The sequence below is a fragment of the Amborella trichopoda genome, chromosome 13 (assembly GCF_054954075.1).
Source record: "Amborella trichopoda isolate Santa Cruz 75 chromosome 13, AtrichopodaSantaCruz75HAP2 v2.0, whole genome shotgun sequence".
Taxonomy (NCBI): domain Eukaryota; kingdom Viridiplantae; phylum Streptophyta; class Magnoliopsida; order Amborellales; family Amborellaceae; genus Amborella; species Amborella trichopoda.
This window is the reverse complement of record NC_142348.1, coordinates 39431513-39448236: the sequence shown is the minus strand read 5'-3', so window position 1 is coordinate 39448236 and position 16724 is coordinate 39431513. Positions and strand designations below refer to the sequence as shown.

The window sequence follows — 16724 nt, the reverse complement described above, 5'->3', positions numbered from 1 at the left end:
ATGAGCTCTGTATTTAGAGAGAGAATATAAAAGAGAAGGAAAAAGTTTATATAAGGATGCTACTTTATAATGAAGAACTACAGATACCCCTAAAAAATTCATCGAAAAAAGTAGTTTTAATGTTGAAAAACCTTTTGATTGATCATCTCGACATCGATGTCGAGATATATGACTATGAAAAATAAAAAGATTTTAAATATCATAAATAGTATATTTTACAACATATTATCTACAACATCCATTTTCAAAATTTTCATGTGTTTATAGATCTATTTGATTTTAACTATTTTTAAAATTTTAAATTTTATAATTAAATATAAAAATAAATTTTGAGATAATCTTAAAAACATTTTACATCAAAATTAGATGTCACGATAAAATTTAGTGGTGCACCTTATCTCTACACCGGATGTATCCGTATGCAAACCGCACCCAAAAGAAAAAAAAAGCTTAAAAAATTATGTTTTTGGAGAGAGGGACAAAGGGTGGGAAGAAATGACAGTAGCGATGTTGGGCCACTTATTGAAGAGGACTAGGGGCAAACTCGTCCATGAAAAAGTGTACGGCAGGTGTGCGGTTCGTTAAAGCACGTCAACTGCCTCCTGGTGCCTCTATTCCTTGTCCAGAGTTTCACTTACCTATCTCTGTCTCCTCCATTATCTTTATCCATTTTATTATTATATTATTATTATTTTTCATTTCAAGTCACACAAACCAATTGATGCTTCATTAAAATTCTCTTCAAATACCAGTAAAAGGAAAATCTTAATGAAAAGTAATTCCTTTTCATTAATTTTGATGTTTTAATGTTTTTATCAATTAATTGCAGATTCTTTCACCCCCTTCAATTTTGTTGTTTTTGCTCAACATTTTTTACCTTGTCATGATTTTGAACATATTAACTATTCATATTTTTAATATTTGAGTGCTTTTTCTATTTTCGGATGTATGATGGGGTGCACAGGGAGGAAACTGCGAGGAAACTTCCACATTTAAATTTTTAATATCGAAAGAGAGGAAACGTCGCTGTTTTCTCACATGGCATTTGGGTTTTTTTTGGGCTATTCGTCATTGGAGATATGTAGAAAAGGATTGGTGTTTCTGCGATGGCTCATTCATCACGAGAGGGAGATTAACGTCACTTGATCGCATTTTTTGATTCTCTAGTAAGTTTTGATTGCATTGATTTGATTTTTTTTTTGATGAATTTGGGTTTCTGGGTAATTCTTGTTGCATTCTTAGGGATTTGGGTTTTTTTTGATAAATGTTAGTTTCAGGATAATTTTATCGCATTGATTTGGAGTTGGGTTTTTGGAGGGTTGCTCTGTTTGGGAGTTGGTCTGCATTAATTTGGGTTTCTGGCTAATTTTTATTGCATTGTTCTGGATATGGGTTTTTTTTATAAAAGTTTCTGGATAAGTTTTATTGCATTGATTTGGAGTTGGGTTTTTGGATAATTGGTTGCTTTGTTTTGGAGTTGCGTCTGCATAAACTTGGGTTTTTGGGATTGTTTAGAGTTGGGTTTTTGATAAATTTGGGTTTCTCCATTGTTGGGCCAGGTAATTGCTTCTTTGGGGTAAGGCCAGGTTGTTTTCTGGTGGGAAAACGAGGGAATTCATGGTAATTTTGATGTTGGGCCTTAAATTATTTATTCATTTATTTAAGTTGAAGTCAGGCCTGTGACGTCTGACAAAACTATCTGGTGATGAAGTTTGTGCTTATCACAATCTATCATTGGGGGCATTTCTCAGATTATTATTGGTTTTCTCATTTACTAAATGATGCATCCCACATCACAATATATCAAACTTTGTTCTCCACATCTCTGAACTGTTAGGGCAATTTTCAGATTCCTTAATCAAGGGATGGTCTGATGACTCTGATCCTTAAGTTGCAGAGTTGGTGTTTTTTTTTCTACACTTGTTCAATGATTTTCTCATTTTCTTGTATTTAGGTTCTCAATTCTGTATGTTATCGTGGCCTAAAGAACTTGTCTGAAGAGAAAGAGGAAGAAGGCTTTTTAACTTTTTAAGAGAGAAAAACGTTTTCCTTTTTGCTGCAATGGAGCTCGTTCCAGAAGAAGCCAATGTGGATGCTGAACTTCTAGAAAGAGAAACACCTGGGGGGTCACCAATCAGAGAAGAACGCATACACAAGACCCACTTTCCAGGAGCAGTGAAGCAAAAAGCTTATAGATTCGATGGGTTGGGTAACTATTTCACAAAGGAATGGGATTTAAGAGAAGGGAGTGGAAGAGAGTTTTGTTGGTACCATGTAGAACTTCCAAAAGGAAACCAGAAACTTGCATTATCTGCTCAGTATTTGATCGATGTTCTTTGCCCGCCATTGAAGCTCCAGGACATTCTCACTCTAGTTAGCAATGGCCCATTTTGTGGCCACGTTGATGGGGCACTGGTTTTCAGGGTTAATTCTCCAGGTCCGTCTGCTAGCAAATTCACACACCGCCTTGCAGCTAGAATCACCGAGAATTCGGTGATTACAGTCTCTTTGGGTCGAGTGCCAAGATTGGGCTTTTCTCCTACCGGTCAATCTTTACTTTCTGAGATCCCAATTGTGGATAATCCAAATATGATGATAGATGAAGACAAGGGTGGATCATGTGGAATTGTGATTAGGGAGCATGTGCTTGAATTTTTGTTGACTATGAATCATTCAGAGGAAGCTGATAATCCAGTGCCCAAGAAAGTTTCAAATTTGATTGTTCATATTGTGGATACTCACATGGATCATTTGCAGGATATTGTGACCACTCTAGAGATGGAGTTGGATTCTGTCGAGCTTGAACTCGATAAAGGTTAGCATTTTCGCTCTTTGCAATTCAAGTGTTTCCCATGTGATTGATTACTTATTACATGACATGGTAGTTGTTGTTAAATTGCAAAAACGTTTACTGATTGTGCAGCTGCCATTATTATTTGATTCCAGTGGAGAATATTTAAGAGGGCTATCATGATTTGCCTTATTTTTGACATTATTATCATCTTTAGTGAGCTTGAGAATGACTGGTCTCTTAATAAATGATAATTTTGCTACCGAAAGCATCCCATTCTCTATCATGAACTCTTTTTTGATCCATAAGACATAAATACATTTGATTATTGGCTATCCTGTGAGAGGAAAAAAACAATGTTTACCTCTGATCTGTTTCTTTGACTGCAAACATTTAGTTAGTTTGAGAAATTAGAACATAGCCGCAAAAATGTGCATTTTATGGAGAGAAAGTTTTATAATTGGTTAGTTATATTCTTCATGGGTCATATTTTGATGCAACAGATGCCATTTAAATGAAACAGAATAATGCGGTTATCCAGCAATACACTCTGAATTAGTGCCTGTCAGTAATCATTTATCCAATATAAATTTTGAAACACAGGAATCTTATACACTGAAAAGGAGTGCTGAATAGATACTTTTGAGTTCTGAATTCAAATTTATGGCTGAATTATAAGACTGCCAGTATTAGTTGCATGCAGTGATTAAAAACATGGACTTGGGCTCGGACTCACTATGGCCCCCACCAAAGGAAGAAATACTAATATTGCATGCTTTACCCCACGTTAAAAATATTTCGAAAGAACAATATCCCGTGCCTTCTTTCCTTGGCATCTTTAGACCCCTTACACCTACTCCACTCCTCCGAAGCAAACATAGACCTTAATACGATCCTCCTCCTATACATGCTCTATAGACTAAGGTAGGAGGTGGCAAATCTAGTAAGCTCGGGTCTCACTAGCTCTCTCTTCTTTGATTGTATATGAAAATTGTAATCTCCTTAGCCTTAGAAAGAACTCCGTTAATAGTAGCCAACTCACTAATGGCCTCAAGCATAAGATCCACGCAATGTGCAGCACAAGGAGTTCAAAATATGCGAGGCCTCTTTTGTTGAAGCAAATGACCTACAGCTAGATTGGGAGCAGCATTATCTGTAACCACTTGAATTACAAGTTCCTCCCCAACCTCCTCAATGCCCTTGTCAATGAAAGAAAATATATAATGAGCATCATTAATATCATTGGAAGCATCAATGGATTGGAAAAAAACTGTACCTAAGGGACAATTTACCAACAAATTCATGTTACTCCTCTTCCTATCGCTCCATATCTATCATTAAAGAAACCCCAAATTTAGGTCACCCCTCCTTATGGGTCTTGAGATATTCCTTAGTATACTCAACTTCTTTCTTCAATAGTGGCTCTCCAATCTCATATGGATTTGGACCTTTCAAACCTGGCTCAAATTGCCCAATTGCTTCCAACATCATATGGAAGCTAATTCAAGCGAGCGGCGTTAAAAGAAATGCCCGCATAGCAAAACCACCGAGCAATATACTGAATCACCCTGCCTATTTCTTCCTTAAATTTATTTTCAAGTGTCACGTGTTTTTTTCTCTTTCCCTTCCCCTTCTCAATTACTGTCTCAGGGCCAGGTGTAAAAAAATTATCAATAAGCCCTCTCATACTAGGTTTCTTAGACCTAAAAGCCCTCTTACTCTTAGAGCTCTGAGTACCAACCACGGCTACCTCTTATTCCCCCTCGTCATCTTCTTCTTCAATGTCAATATTATCATAAAAAACATGGACCCTTGACTTTAATTATGCTATATCCTTTTGTTTTGAATTTTTTTTTACTCTTTTCACCTTCAATGTATTCAGAAATTTGTTTCTTTACAAGCTCTAGGACTTTTTTACACGGGGCAACATCACTTCTAATACTGGCAAGATGTTTCTTAAATCTATTTATGCTTGCATTAGAAACATGTCCGCAAAAATTGCACAGTATTTATTCTTATCATTCTTATCCGAGTTAACACAATATTTTCATCTCGGATCTCCACCCCTAGTAGACCCCACAGAAGACATCTCAAATTGGAAAAATAAAACTGAAATAAAGATTTCAAACTGACCATTTTTGCCCAATCTCTGATCTTCAATGTTGGTTACCTCAATCGAGCTACTAATTAACTCAAAAGTCTTCTAATACCACCAATAGCACCCCAAAAATAATTTCAATGAGAAAATGAAACTTCTTCAATCCACAAAAATACTTTCGATTCTCAGAAATTTCTTAAGATTCTCAGAAATATGTTTAGCATAGAGATTGAGGGTTTCTTTTTTCACTTTGGGGGTTAAAATGAACCCCATAATGTATTTATACAAACTTGGGGGTCAAAATGGCCCCCTTTGTTTAAGACAAGTTTCAAGCCACCATGGAGGAGTGCCTTGGTGAATGCGAAGGACTAAAATGGGTGTAACACCCATAAGTTGTCTACCTCTGCTGTGCCAAACTTATTGATCAATCAGTTTATTCTGTTTGACGAGGGTCGTAGGAGGGAAAATTAAATTTTAAGACATGATGTGGGTAATGGATATTCAGCTTATAGACTCTCTATGCAATCCATTTTCTACATTGTCTTTGGAAAAGAAAGCTAACCATGGAGAACTGTATGATTTGGAGAAGTCTAGTGAATAAAGATTCATCTTTGTTAAGTAGGGACTTAATAAGTGAAAAAACTCTCTGAGGACACTCAAGAATTTCAAAGGGACTCACTCAATATTATCATTGAGCATGCTATTAGGTATTTGCAAATGTTGGCTGTTTGTACTTTTTAATCATGAACCCATAGGCTAACTATTCATGCCAACTTCCCGGCCAAAGAGCCTTTGGCGGGAAGTTCTGGTTCTGTTTATCTGGTTCTTATGCAATGGTGATTTAAATTATATGGGTGTTGTAACAATCAAGTATCCCTTTTTCAGATGTTGAATATTTTAAGATTCATTGAATCATAGCACAGTGAATGAAATATTCTAGTTATGCATTAAACAAAATGTGGAATGCGGCCTCTTTGTTTACACGATTACTACCAATTGAACTGCCCTCATGACCCTCTTCTATGTGAATTTGCAGGCGGTTTTGCTCTAAAGAAACAGATGTTAGATGATCGAAGATTTCCCAAAATGCATCTCAATTTGCAGCGCCTCTTACAGGTAATTATCAGATTGAACAGTATACCAAATTGAGTGTGATTCATATTGTATACTTTGAAGGGGCATCTGTCCGTTGCAGATGACCGATGGTGTGCCTGGGTAAATGTTTCAGCAAGCCACACTTTCCTTCATTACGAATGTATGGTGGATATTCTTTGAAATACCATTCAGCATACTCTATCAGACTATAAAACACATACTCTAATATGATTATTTACAAACTGATCAGAACCCTAAAAACCAAGCTTGAAGTGGTTAACTTAAATGGTGTTTCAGGTAGTTGCTCATGGTGAGCAAGTCTTCCCTCGTGTCAAAGAAAAATGCTCCACCAAGAGTTGGTTTGCACCAGAGGACATTGTAGCGCTTGAAGAGCTCATTGGTCGGCTTAGAAGGCTAAAAGAAAATGTGGGATTCATTGCCAATCGCGTGACTGCAATTCAAGCGGGGCTAGACAGTTGGCAGGCCGCACAAATAAACCGGAAACTCTATTATCTTTCATTCCTCTCCATCATTTTCCTCCCTTTATCCATAATCACTGGCAGTAAGATCCTGGTTCACTAACAGAGAGTAGCAATGTCTAAAACTGTGAACTCCATTTTGATTATAGAGAAAGTATACTGAAAGTCCATCATACTGTGGGCTATGGAAACCATAGTTCATTGGTGTCATCACTGCTCCATGAAATGATAAATAGTGATGGAGAGAGACCGGGACCAAAACTGATATGAACGGTGGTATGCTCACTCTCTCTCCGTTGCTATCAATAATTTGGATGGAGACAATTCCAATGTACTGGTTTTTCGTAGTTCATTTGATAATATTTTACATTCCCTCAATCCTAAAACAATTGATGCATTTCTTTGCTTGGGCATATTGTACTTGAAATTTTCAAATGAACATGATTTATATGAAAATCTTCCGTATGTTTTTTTTGGGGCATCAGTGTTTGGAATGAACGTTGGGGGTGTCCCATGGACTGAGCAAAAGAACCCTGCTCTCAAAGATGGGTTTCGTAATGTCCTGTTTGTATGTGTTGCAATGCTGCTGCTTCTATTGCTCTGCTTCAGTACCCCGGCTCTCTATACACGCATTTCGGCTTGGAGGAGACGGAGAACATTGAGGAGGAGCTTCTCCTTGAACAGAAAATCCTTCTCAAGAAGAACTCTCCTCGGTGGTGGACATCAAAATGCAGGTTATCTGCGCATATAGTTCTGCTTCAAGATTACTCAAGGTATATCTTTCACAAACTTGGTAGTTTTAATCAATATGCACTCTCTCTCTCTTTCTCGTGTGTGTGTGTGTACGTGGTGTCTCTAATTTGGTTCACATTCACAATTTCCCAAAATATTTGTTTATTCAATAAAAATACTCTCACTCTCTCACTATATATATATATATATATATATGTCAATTCAACCCCCTGTAATGCATGGGTACATAGATGAGAGAAATGGTTAAAAATTGGGAATAAATATCTAGCACAGAAAATTTAATAGTATTAAATTTTCAGAAAATTGTATTTTTAAACTTTCAATATATTTATGAAGACATTATATGTATCTATAATTGATGTGGTTGTCAAGAAGGAGCTTCAATCTCGGAAATCCCAATACTCAAAATAAGGGTATAAAAAAATTCAAAATACCATTCAAATAAGACATTTTTTTGGAATTGACTTATTCAACAAGGGGAATTTTTTAGGAACAAAATCTTACAAATGGGCAACCCATCTTTCACCCCTGGAGCTCCCCTTTAAACTCACTTTTACTAATATAGAATAGATATCCATCTACCTCTCTCATCTCACGTTCATAGTGTTGGAGGATATATCTGTCATGAACTTTCTTTTCATCAAGATGCATGCTCCCCCCATGCAAACATCCACAAACTCTCTCTCACTGATTATTAGATTCATAATTGCAACTCCATGTTTATTTTGCAAAATACTTTCAGTCTCTCTCCAACATGCCTACATGATTCAGAAACGTATCCACGTGTGCATTCAAATGTGTACATTGTTATAGTTACATTGAATGAAAGAGTTGAATGTTCAGTGCAATGTGGTCCCAGGTCACATCTATCTTTTTTGGGTTAATCCCAGTGTGAATGCTTTAGCTATGGTTTTTGATGGCACAGGGGATTTGCCATTTTCATCATGATTTGCGTGGTTGTGCTTTTACTTGGTCCTCCAATTCCTAGAAGGTTTGAATAGGCCACCTTTGAGGTCCGTCAAATTGTTATCTGGGGCCATTTCAGTTTCCCAGTTGCTGACCCATGACACAGTGGCCTTCACAAGTTTGTGGATTGAAGAAGAGGGTGAGGCTCATATGATTGGAACAGGTGATTAGAGTTGAGTGGTGGTTTTAAAAGGCAAATTCATTCTTCTGGAGCTCCAATGGCTATTGCATTAGTCTCTTGATTTCGAATTCAAGTTTACAAGCAATGGCTGGAGGGAGTATTTTTTCTTTTATGTTGTTTTTATTTTTTATTTTTTTTGAGATTTTTTTTGTGGGTGGGGGAGGGATCTGTTCTGCTCCTTTTGGATATGTTGCATGCCATACATGGCGCTGTCAATTGGTGATTTTTGTTTTGGATTCAAAGCTTCCCCATCTTCCTCATGTTGTATATTGATTCATTAATTTCATTCTCAATTAAATGATTGGTGATTTTAAGAGATTGTTGGCAGGCTAGTTGGCTCACAAGATAGGGTGATTTGACGCAAACAAAATGTATCTAAAAGGAGAGATGAATTCCAATTCAATTCTTGTTTTGATTCTAAAACATTACCTACAACTACAAAACATCTTTCACAGAGAGGAGGCCCTTGTCATTGCCTTTTCTCCGACCCCACCAATCCACCATGGGACCTAAGAAAGTATAAAGGCTTTCGGGATCCTGCTGCACTGTGCTCGTGGAAAGGATTTGCAAATGAAAAGCATAATGAATATTTGTGGCAATCATCGTTATGGGATATTATCATTGGAGAGTTTTGTGCGTTTGCCTTTTTTTATTGAGAATTTGTCAGAGAATTACTGGGATTTAATGTATTAGAAAATGTATGGAATTAAAAATAATTATTCAAGTAGAATAAATATGAATTTTAAAAAATAAAATTATGTAATTTTTTTTATAAATGGCAAATTTGTCAATGCATATAAAAACTAATAAAAAAAGCCATTATACGTTAATAGCTTTGACTCACGCAGTCTTTATCAATTGGAAATTGCTAAGCATATGCCTCATTGAGATTTTATATATTTATTTCGGTAGTTTAGTGAAAGTGGAATCCCTTACCTATGATAAGAATGAAACTCATTATGTGGCAACCCACAATCCTGACCACCATTACCTAAAACCACACAGAAACCCATAAACAAATTGAAATTTTATAGAGCTCATTTCACCCTCACCTATATTTTCATCACAAATTTCATATTCACACTTGGCCTTGGGATTTAGTCACGTTGACCTGCTTTCAAGTCTTGGTTTGAGTTTTGGACCTTATGGGTCGACCTCATTAGAGCTTGAGTCTAGATCCGAGCCCGAGAATTGGGTCCAGGTCAGAAATCATGGATCTGTCTTCTTCCCAATTGCGTTTGTGTCTAGGCTGAACCTAACTTGGATATATGCACATTCAGTTATATATTATATCTAATATAATATAATATATACAATTGAATTGTGTGAAAATAAGGAAATTTAATTTTATAATTTAAATTTATACTATCTATATATTGAAAAATTATATTCTTATAATTATAAACTTTATAGAAAACTTTTGAGGCCCGAAAATTTTTAAATTTAAACAATGAAAGCAACTCTAATTGTTGCTATAATATTATTAAAAGGAAAAAGTTTTATATAGAGCTGAGGCTCTGAACAATCTCTCTAAAAACCGCAACCTTATTAAAAAAAAACTGTTTAACAAATAAACTCCACTTAAGTAACTTAACTCTAATTATTTATAAGTCATTAGTAAAAATGTGTTGCTCAATAAACTACATGACTATCTTCGCATGGAAGAAATTTATTGGAGGCAAAGATCATGTGTTAAATGGCTGAAAGAAGGGGTCGAAATACTAAATTTTTTCATGCTATTGTCAATGCTAGTAGAAGACCAAATGTCGTATCTACTTTAAATATGCCTGGAGTTGTGAAAAGTGATTCAATAGGCAAAGATAATGCAATTATTAGTCATTTTGCTAGATCATTTTCTAGTGATTATCAGTTGGGAGTTATCTTAGATGGTTCTCCTTTCAAAATTTTACTTCATCATTTGGTTTTAGAACTTGAAAAGGAGGTCATTGAAAAAGAAGTGAAAAATACAGTTTTTGCATTACCTGGAGATAAGGCACCTGGACTAAATGGTATTTCGTTGTCTTTCTTTCATAGGTATTGGAGATTGGCCAAAGAAGATGTGTTCCTCAAGGAATTTATGAGCTGTGGCAGAGTGCTGAAAGGCATTCACTCTACATACATCTCTTTAATTATGAAGAAGGATGTTATTGCCGATATTGGAGATATTAGGCCCATTAGCCTTTTATCGAGCCTCTACAAGATTATAGCTAAAGTCCTTGCTGAGCGGTTAAAAGTGGTTCTTCTTTTTGTGGTTTCAGGAGAGCAATTTGCTTTTATTAGAGATTGTATGATTACTGACAGCATTCTCATCACCCAGGAGTGCATTCACTCTAGGAAGCTTGTAGAACTCGCTGGAGTTCTCATCAAGTTAGACATGGAGAAAGCTTTTGATATAGTTAAATGACAAGTTCTAAAAGAGATTATGAGAAAGATGGGTTTTGGTACTAAGTGGATTTCTTGGATTATAGAGTGTCTATCTTCTGCACATTTTTCGGTCATTATTAATGGTAGTCCCAAATGATTCTTTCAAGCATCTAGGGGTATTAGCAAGGGGATCATCTCTCCCCTTTTCTTTTTACACTAGTTGCTGAATGATTCAGTATGATGTTAAAAAATGTGGTGGGGGCTGGTCTTCTTTCAAGGTTTCAAGTCTCTTCTAATGGACCAATTATCTCTCATTTGCAGTATAGGGATGAGACTCTGATATTTTGTGATGCAAATCAGGGCCAAATAAAAAAGTTGAGCACCTTTCTTTTTTGCTGCCAGTTAGCCCTTAGTCTCAAAGTTAATTTTCATAAAACTTCTGTAGTGGGTATTTCTTGCAGTAGGGATCGGGTGGGCTCTCTTGCTTCTATTCTTGGTTGCAAAGTTGACAAGTTCCCTTTAAAATACTTAGGGGTTTCTATTTCAGATTCAAATCTTTTTCAGGCTGTTTGGGATCCTCTTATTCACAGATATCAAGTCAAGTTAGATTTATAGAAAACAAAAACATTGTCTTTGGGTGGCTGCATAACTTTGGTGAAATCAACCTATTCAAATTTGCCCATTTATTTGATGTCTATCTTGCAAATGCCTAGTGGGGTGATAAAGTTAATTGAAAGATATATGCGTAGCTTTATTTGGGGGACGGTTGATGATAATCATAAGAAATGTCATTTAGTTGGCTTGGAAAAGATTTGTACACCAATTAAATTGGGTAGGCTTGGTATTAAAAAATTGAAGCTTATGAATTGGGCTCTTTTATCTAAATGGTGGTGAAGGATTTTTCAAGACTCAAATCACCTATGGAATAATGTTTTGGCTACTAAATTTGGCGCTGATCATATTTCCTATTCTATCAAAAGAGGCGGGGTAGGGAAATCTCTTCTCAGATTTGGAAAGATATCTTTAGCTGCAAAAAAATTGTTACGGGCAATATGCGGTGCTTGATTGGAATTGGAGATGATACTTATTTCTGGTTTAATAAATGGTTGGGTGAGGGATCTCTTTCTTCTCTATTTCCAGATCTTTTTGCCAGGGTTACACATCCAGCTGCAAAGATCTCAGATCTTGCTACACTTACTATAGGATGTTTGGTTTGGGTTTTTTCGTGCATTTATAACATGTTACCAGATAATATCATTTTGCATATGCAAGAGTTACTTAAAAATTTGAAAGATGTCTACCATTCTCATAACATTGCAGATGATATTATTTGGGATTCTGAACTTGATGGCTTGTTCTCTATTAAATCAGCCTATAAGCTTCTTTATCATGTCTGTGTTTGTTGGACTAATTGTACCTTTGGTTTGATTTGGAAATGGCCAGTTCTAGTCAAAATACAAGCTTTCCTATAAGTGACTATGCAAGATAAATGCATCACTTGATAATGTGCGTAAAAGAGGTAGAATTCTTACGAATGTCTATCTTATGTGCAAATGTGGTGAGGAGACTGGTTGTCATCAATTCTAGCATTGCAATTTTGCTTCCAATATTTGGCATTGGGCTTTTAATAACATGAGACTATTCTTTATGCTACCAGAGAATCTCCTTGGAATTCTTAACCATCTATGTACTGCAAGTCTATTTAAGAGAGGTGTCATCATTTGGAAAATTTTCAGGAGTGCTATAATATGGCATATATGGTTGGAATGTAACATGGGAACATTTGATGGGATCTGTTTTAGATCAAAAGAAATTAAAGATCGGATTCTTCAGTCACTATGGGATTAGTTCTCTTCCACGTCAGAGGGTCGTGGTGTTTCACATGCTAATACCTTTGTAAACCTAAATAATTTAGCTTCATCATTTCCTTATTTGGGCCCTTCTCATTTGGTTTGGAATTTGCCCCCAATGGGTTGTCTAAAACTAAAATTTGATAGCAACTCTTTAGGCAATCCAGAGTCTGCTGATGTTAGTGGTTTGCTTTGAAACCATGATGGTACTATTCTTTTTTATTATGTTGGGCCTTGCGATTCTACCACGGCTAATCAAGTAAACACCTTTTCTCTTCTACAAGGAATACATTATTATTGATAGAGGCTTCTCGGGGGATGTTTTCATTGAAGGGAATTCTCTTAGATAGAGGCTTCTCAGGGGATGTTTTAATTGAAGGGAATCCTCTTAATATCATTAAATGGAGGCAGACCATCTTGCAAAGCAAGGAGTCTCTTTATCTTCTCGCTTAATTAAATAAATTAAATTTTTAAAATTTATTTGATTAGAACATCCTAAGCCAAAAATTTGAAAACAAAAAATGGAAATCCTATCGAACCCCCTCACCTCCCATGGGGTTGGCAATAGGCCCCAAAAAATAGGTCCTGGGCCACAAAATGTGGCGTGAGGGCCGGGCTACCACGACCTGCGGGTAGGGCAGACTAGAGGGCTGGGCTACCACGGCTTGAGGGTACGGCGAACTAGGGTTGGGCCAATTCCGCAACAGGGCCATCCTGATTTGGCTTCGGCCCTTTTATTCTTACTCTTCTTCTTTTCTTTTACTAAAATTTGGCCCGCCCTGACCCTGCTCAGCCCTAATAGGGATAGGCCTCGGCCCTGTAAGGACTAAGGCCAGGGCTACCCATTGCCACCTGATATTCTGTGTGTGTGACTTGGATTAACAGAGTAAGGAGGCCTAACCCTAGCAATCCTCCTCTCCATCTCTGTGAGCTTCAAATTATATCCCTCTGGCCCCTGTACATATAGATTCACAACTTTATACGCAGTCTCTCTCTCTTTCTCACACTTTCTGGACCTACTCTTTCTCCTTTTTGATGAAACCCAAGCCCTATATTTTGGCTACGATCTCCTAAGCCATGTCATACCCAGCAACCAAAAAGAATAGGAAAGAACAATGGTCGATCCTCTTCAAGGGTTGATCGGCCTCAATGTGTCATGCTCAAATTGGGGTAAAATGCTCAAGGATTTTTTTTCATTACTTCACCTGACATTAATGGGTCAGGTCCGACAGGACCCGGATCCAAACCTGAATAGTATTCGGATCCAATATTTGGACCCATCGGGGTCCTGGATCTGATCGGATCCATTGCTACCCTATGACTTTTTCCTTTTTTTTAACCATCACATACCCTATCACTATGAGATTCCTTTTTTGCTAATAATAATGTAATGTTGTCAACATTGTGACAATATAAACACCTAACATGCGTCTAAAGACACATGATTGTCATCATATACACTATGACTACCGGTATGGGTCACATCCAATTGGGTCAGGACCCAAACCCAAATATTATTCAGGTCCAAAATTTGGACCCATACCAAGACCTGAAATCGGGTCTACCAGTCAGGTCTCGAGTATGATAACCACCCCAAACATATATATATATATATATATATATATATATATATATATATATATATATATATATATATATATATATATATATATATATATATATATATATATATATATATATATATATAAGTATTACTTAGATCAAGGAACTTCCAAAATCTTTAGGTAACTATAGCTGCCCGCACTAACCCCTTTAATTCATTAAATATTCCCTAATACTTTTATTTTAGATACGATTTCCTAATCTATTATTCTAACTATGGATTTCCTAACGCTTCTCCTTCCTTCAAATTGACCTTACCATCAACGTTGGAAATTTAAGGAGTACTTACTCATTATTCCACTTGATCAACTACCCCCTTAATTTGCATTACAATTTAGCATAAACAATTGCTAGGACTTACACCTATGGCCTGACAAGAGCTATTTGTCTAATTATAGTAGAGTCTCTTGTCTGTACGATCATTCATCTCGGTCTAAGTCAGTTTTCTAATTGCAAGTGTTCCCATCTTAGAAGCCATCGACAAAGATACAATAGCCTTCTGCCAGTTAAATTGGTTTTTTTCTCTTCAATTCAAGATGTTGTAGTTTTTCTTGATCATAGCCATCAAGGTTGTGGGCTGGAACATTAGCCCCAATTTCTTCTTTTAGGCCCCAGATAAAGCACTCGATCAAAGCCTTTTTTATCCACCAGTCCACGTGATTCTCCAGCTAATAAAAAATGATTTAATATTCACAATGTCCTACTACAGGAGCAATACCTGATCATGAAAGAGTCAAATATATTAGACTCCTAACTAGCTACACGTATATCCATATATTTGCTAGTTCCTCCACTATGTAACTTCTCAGCTTTCCATGAACTTCAATAGGTATTGAGATAGCTTTGTAGTTCTCCATCTCGAACTTGTGTAACAAGTCCATTGTGTACTTCTTTTAGCACATGATTATACATTTTTTGCATCGATCTACTTCTAAGCCAAGAAAGTAATTAGCTCCCCCAATTCCACCTCGAATCTCACAGAAAGATTACCATGAATGTGCTTGATCTCATCCACATCATCACTTGTGATGATCACATCATCCACATAGACTAGCAGAATTGCTAGCTTTCTTTCTTGTTCTTTCACAAGCAAGCTCAAATCCTCAGGTGCTACAATGTACACGATAAATATCAAGAACTTACCTGTCTTTATATACTATGCTTGTGGAGCCTGTTTCAACTCTAACAAAGCCTTTTGTAGCTTGCAGATATGTTGTGCACTTGTGCCCTTTTGCTACACTCAAACCCATTTTGCTAATCCATGCAAATCTCAAGGTCTAACTCACCATGTAGAAAAGTGTTCTTCATGTCTATCTCCTAGAGTTGACACGAGTTTGCTTGCTGCAAGTGCGATCAACACTTGCATAGGTTTGATCTTCGCAACTTAGCTAAAAGTCTCATCAAAATACACACTATACTGCTACGAAAATCCTTATGCAATCAATCGTGCCTTGTAGCGATCAATGGTGCCATTTGACTACTTCTTTACTTTGGACACCCATTTATGTGAAACGTGCTTCACATTGTTTGGTCGTGGGACAGGTTTCTATTTCTCGTTTTTCTTAAGAGCATCAGTTTTCTTTTGCATTGCAGCCTGCCATTTAGCAACACCCTTTGCCTCATCAAACGAGGTTGGCTCTTTAACTTCAAAATCATTGGATACACCACATTGCACAAGTGACACCTACTATGCATATGCCATTTCTGCGTGCTTTGGATTTAGTTGTTGCTCATCAAGCTCCTCAGTGAAATCATATGCAACACATGCAATCCTTCAAGATAAATGTACTTCTACTTCATTTGGCACCCATGTATGATTAGACCACCTTCAATCTTCACCTCCTCAAAGACCTTGACATCGTTCGGTCCAAACACCACCTGGTGTCCTGCAGTAGTGATTTGTATTATCGACATTAAATTGATTCCATACCTTGATCATAATGCATGTTCTTTCTTGCATGAATCTTAGTTGCATCCATCTCCAACACAGTGAAAGTGAGGGAATTCCTGCCTCACGGTGAACTCCGATCAAGGTAGTATCTAGAGTCTATAGAAATCTTGCTTGTGCATCCCAATCACTGTCATTGGTTAGTGACTCTAGCTATGTATCATTTGTCAATGCATTCATGTTATCAGCCTTTCTCAGCATTTTGTACCATTCTCCTCCTCCTTGTATGAGTCTTACTTTGAGGGCTGATTTTTGTGCTTCCTCCCTCGCCACCCTTGGGTAGCCACAAATGCCTCCTCACTGTCCTTTATAGAGATCCCACCATCTACCTAGCTAGAGGCCCTTGATTCACCAATAGGTTCTCCAACCCGATCAATGTAGGTTGTGTGGGCCATCCTTGCACTGCAGTCAAGAACCCATTGAACTACGATTTAATCCTATAGATTATCAAATTCTGCATATGCTTCTCACCAATCCTCGTTTGCTTGTCAAGTTGGGAGATCTTGTTGTTTTTTACTTTCATACAATAGTGGAAAACCGTTAGTGAGCCCTATGTCAACAAATAATTATTCAACA

General features: G+C 36.9%; 1 protein-coding gene across 2 annotated transcripts; it reads left to right on the top strand.

Annotated features, from left to right (window-relative positions):
• Positions 1–509: 509 nt before the first annotated feature.
• Positions 510–8679, top strand: LOC18446431 (Magnesium transporter CorA-like family protein). 2 transcript variants are annotated; one of them, XM_020674960.2, is made up of 7 exons: positions 620–1166; positions 1560–1620; positions 1955–2815; positions 5926–6005; positions 6282–6546; positions 6949–7236; positions 8142–8679. In XM_020674960.2, the coding sequence occupies exons 3-6, from the start codon at positions 2062–2064 to the stop codon at positions 7212–7214; spliced, it is 1365 nt and encodes a 454-aa protein (XP_020530619.1). In that variant the 5' UTR covers positions 620–1166; positions 1560–1620; positions 1955–2061; the 3' UTR covers positions 7215–7236; positions 8142–8679. The 2 variants fall into 2 exon arrangements, with proteins under 2 accessions (XP_006856610.1, XP_020530619.1); XM_006856548.4 differs by lacking the exon at positions 1560–1620 and having other exon boundaries at positions 510–1166.
• The last annotated feature ends 8045 nt before the right edge of the window (positions 8680–16724 follow it).

Excerpts from the sequence above, each read along its gene's own strand:
- LOC18446431 (XM_006856548.4), top strand. The coding sequence starts at position 2,062 with ATGGAGCTCGTTCCAGAAGAAGCCAATGTGGATGCTGAACTTCTAGAA. Across the intron at positions 6,006-6,281 it reads ATTTGCAGCGCCTCTTACAG|GTAGTTGCTCATGGTGAGCA; the intron begins GTAATTATCAGA and ends ATGGTGTTTCAG. Across the intron at positions 6,547-6,948 it reads TTTATCCATAATCACTGGCA|TGTTTGGAATGAACGTTGGG; the intron begins GTAAGATCCTGG and ends TTGGGGCATCAG.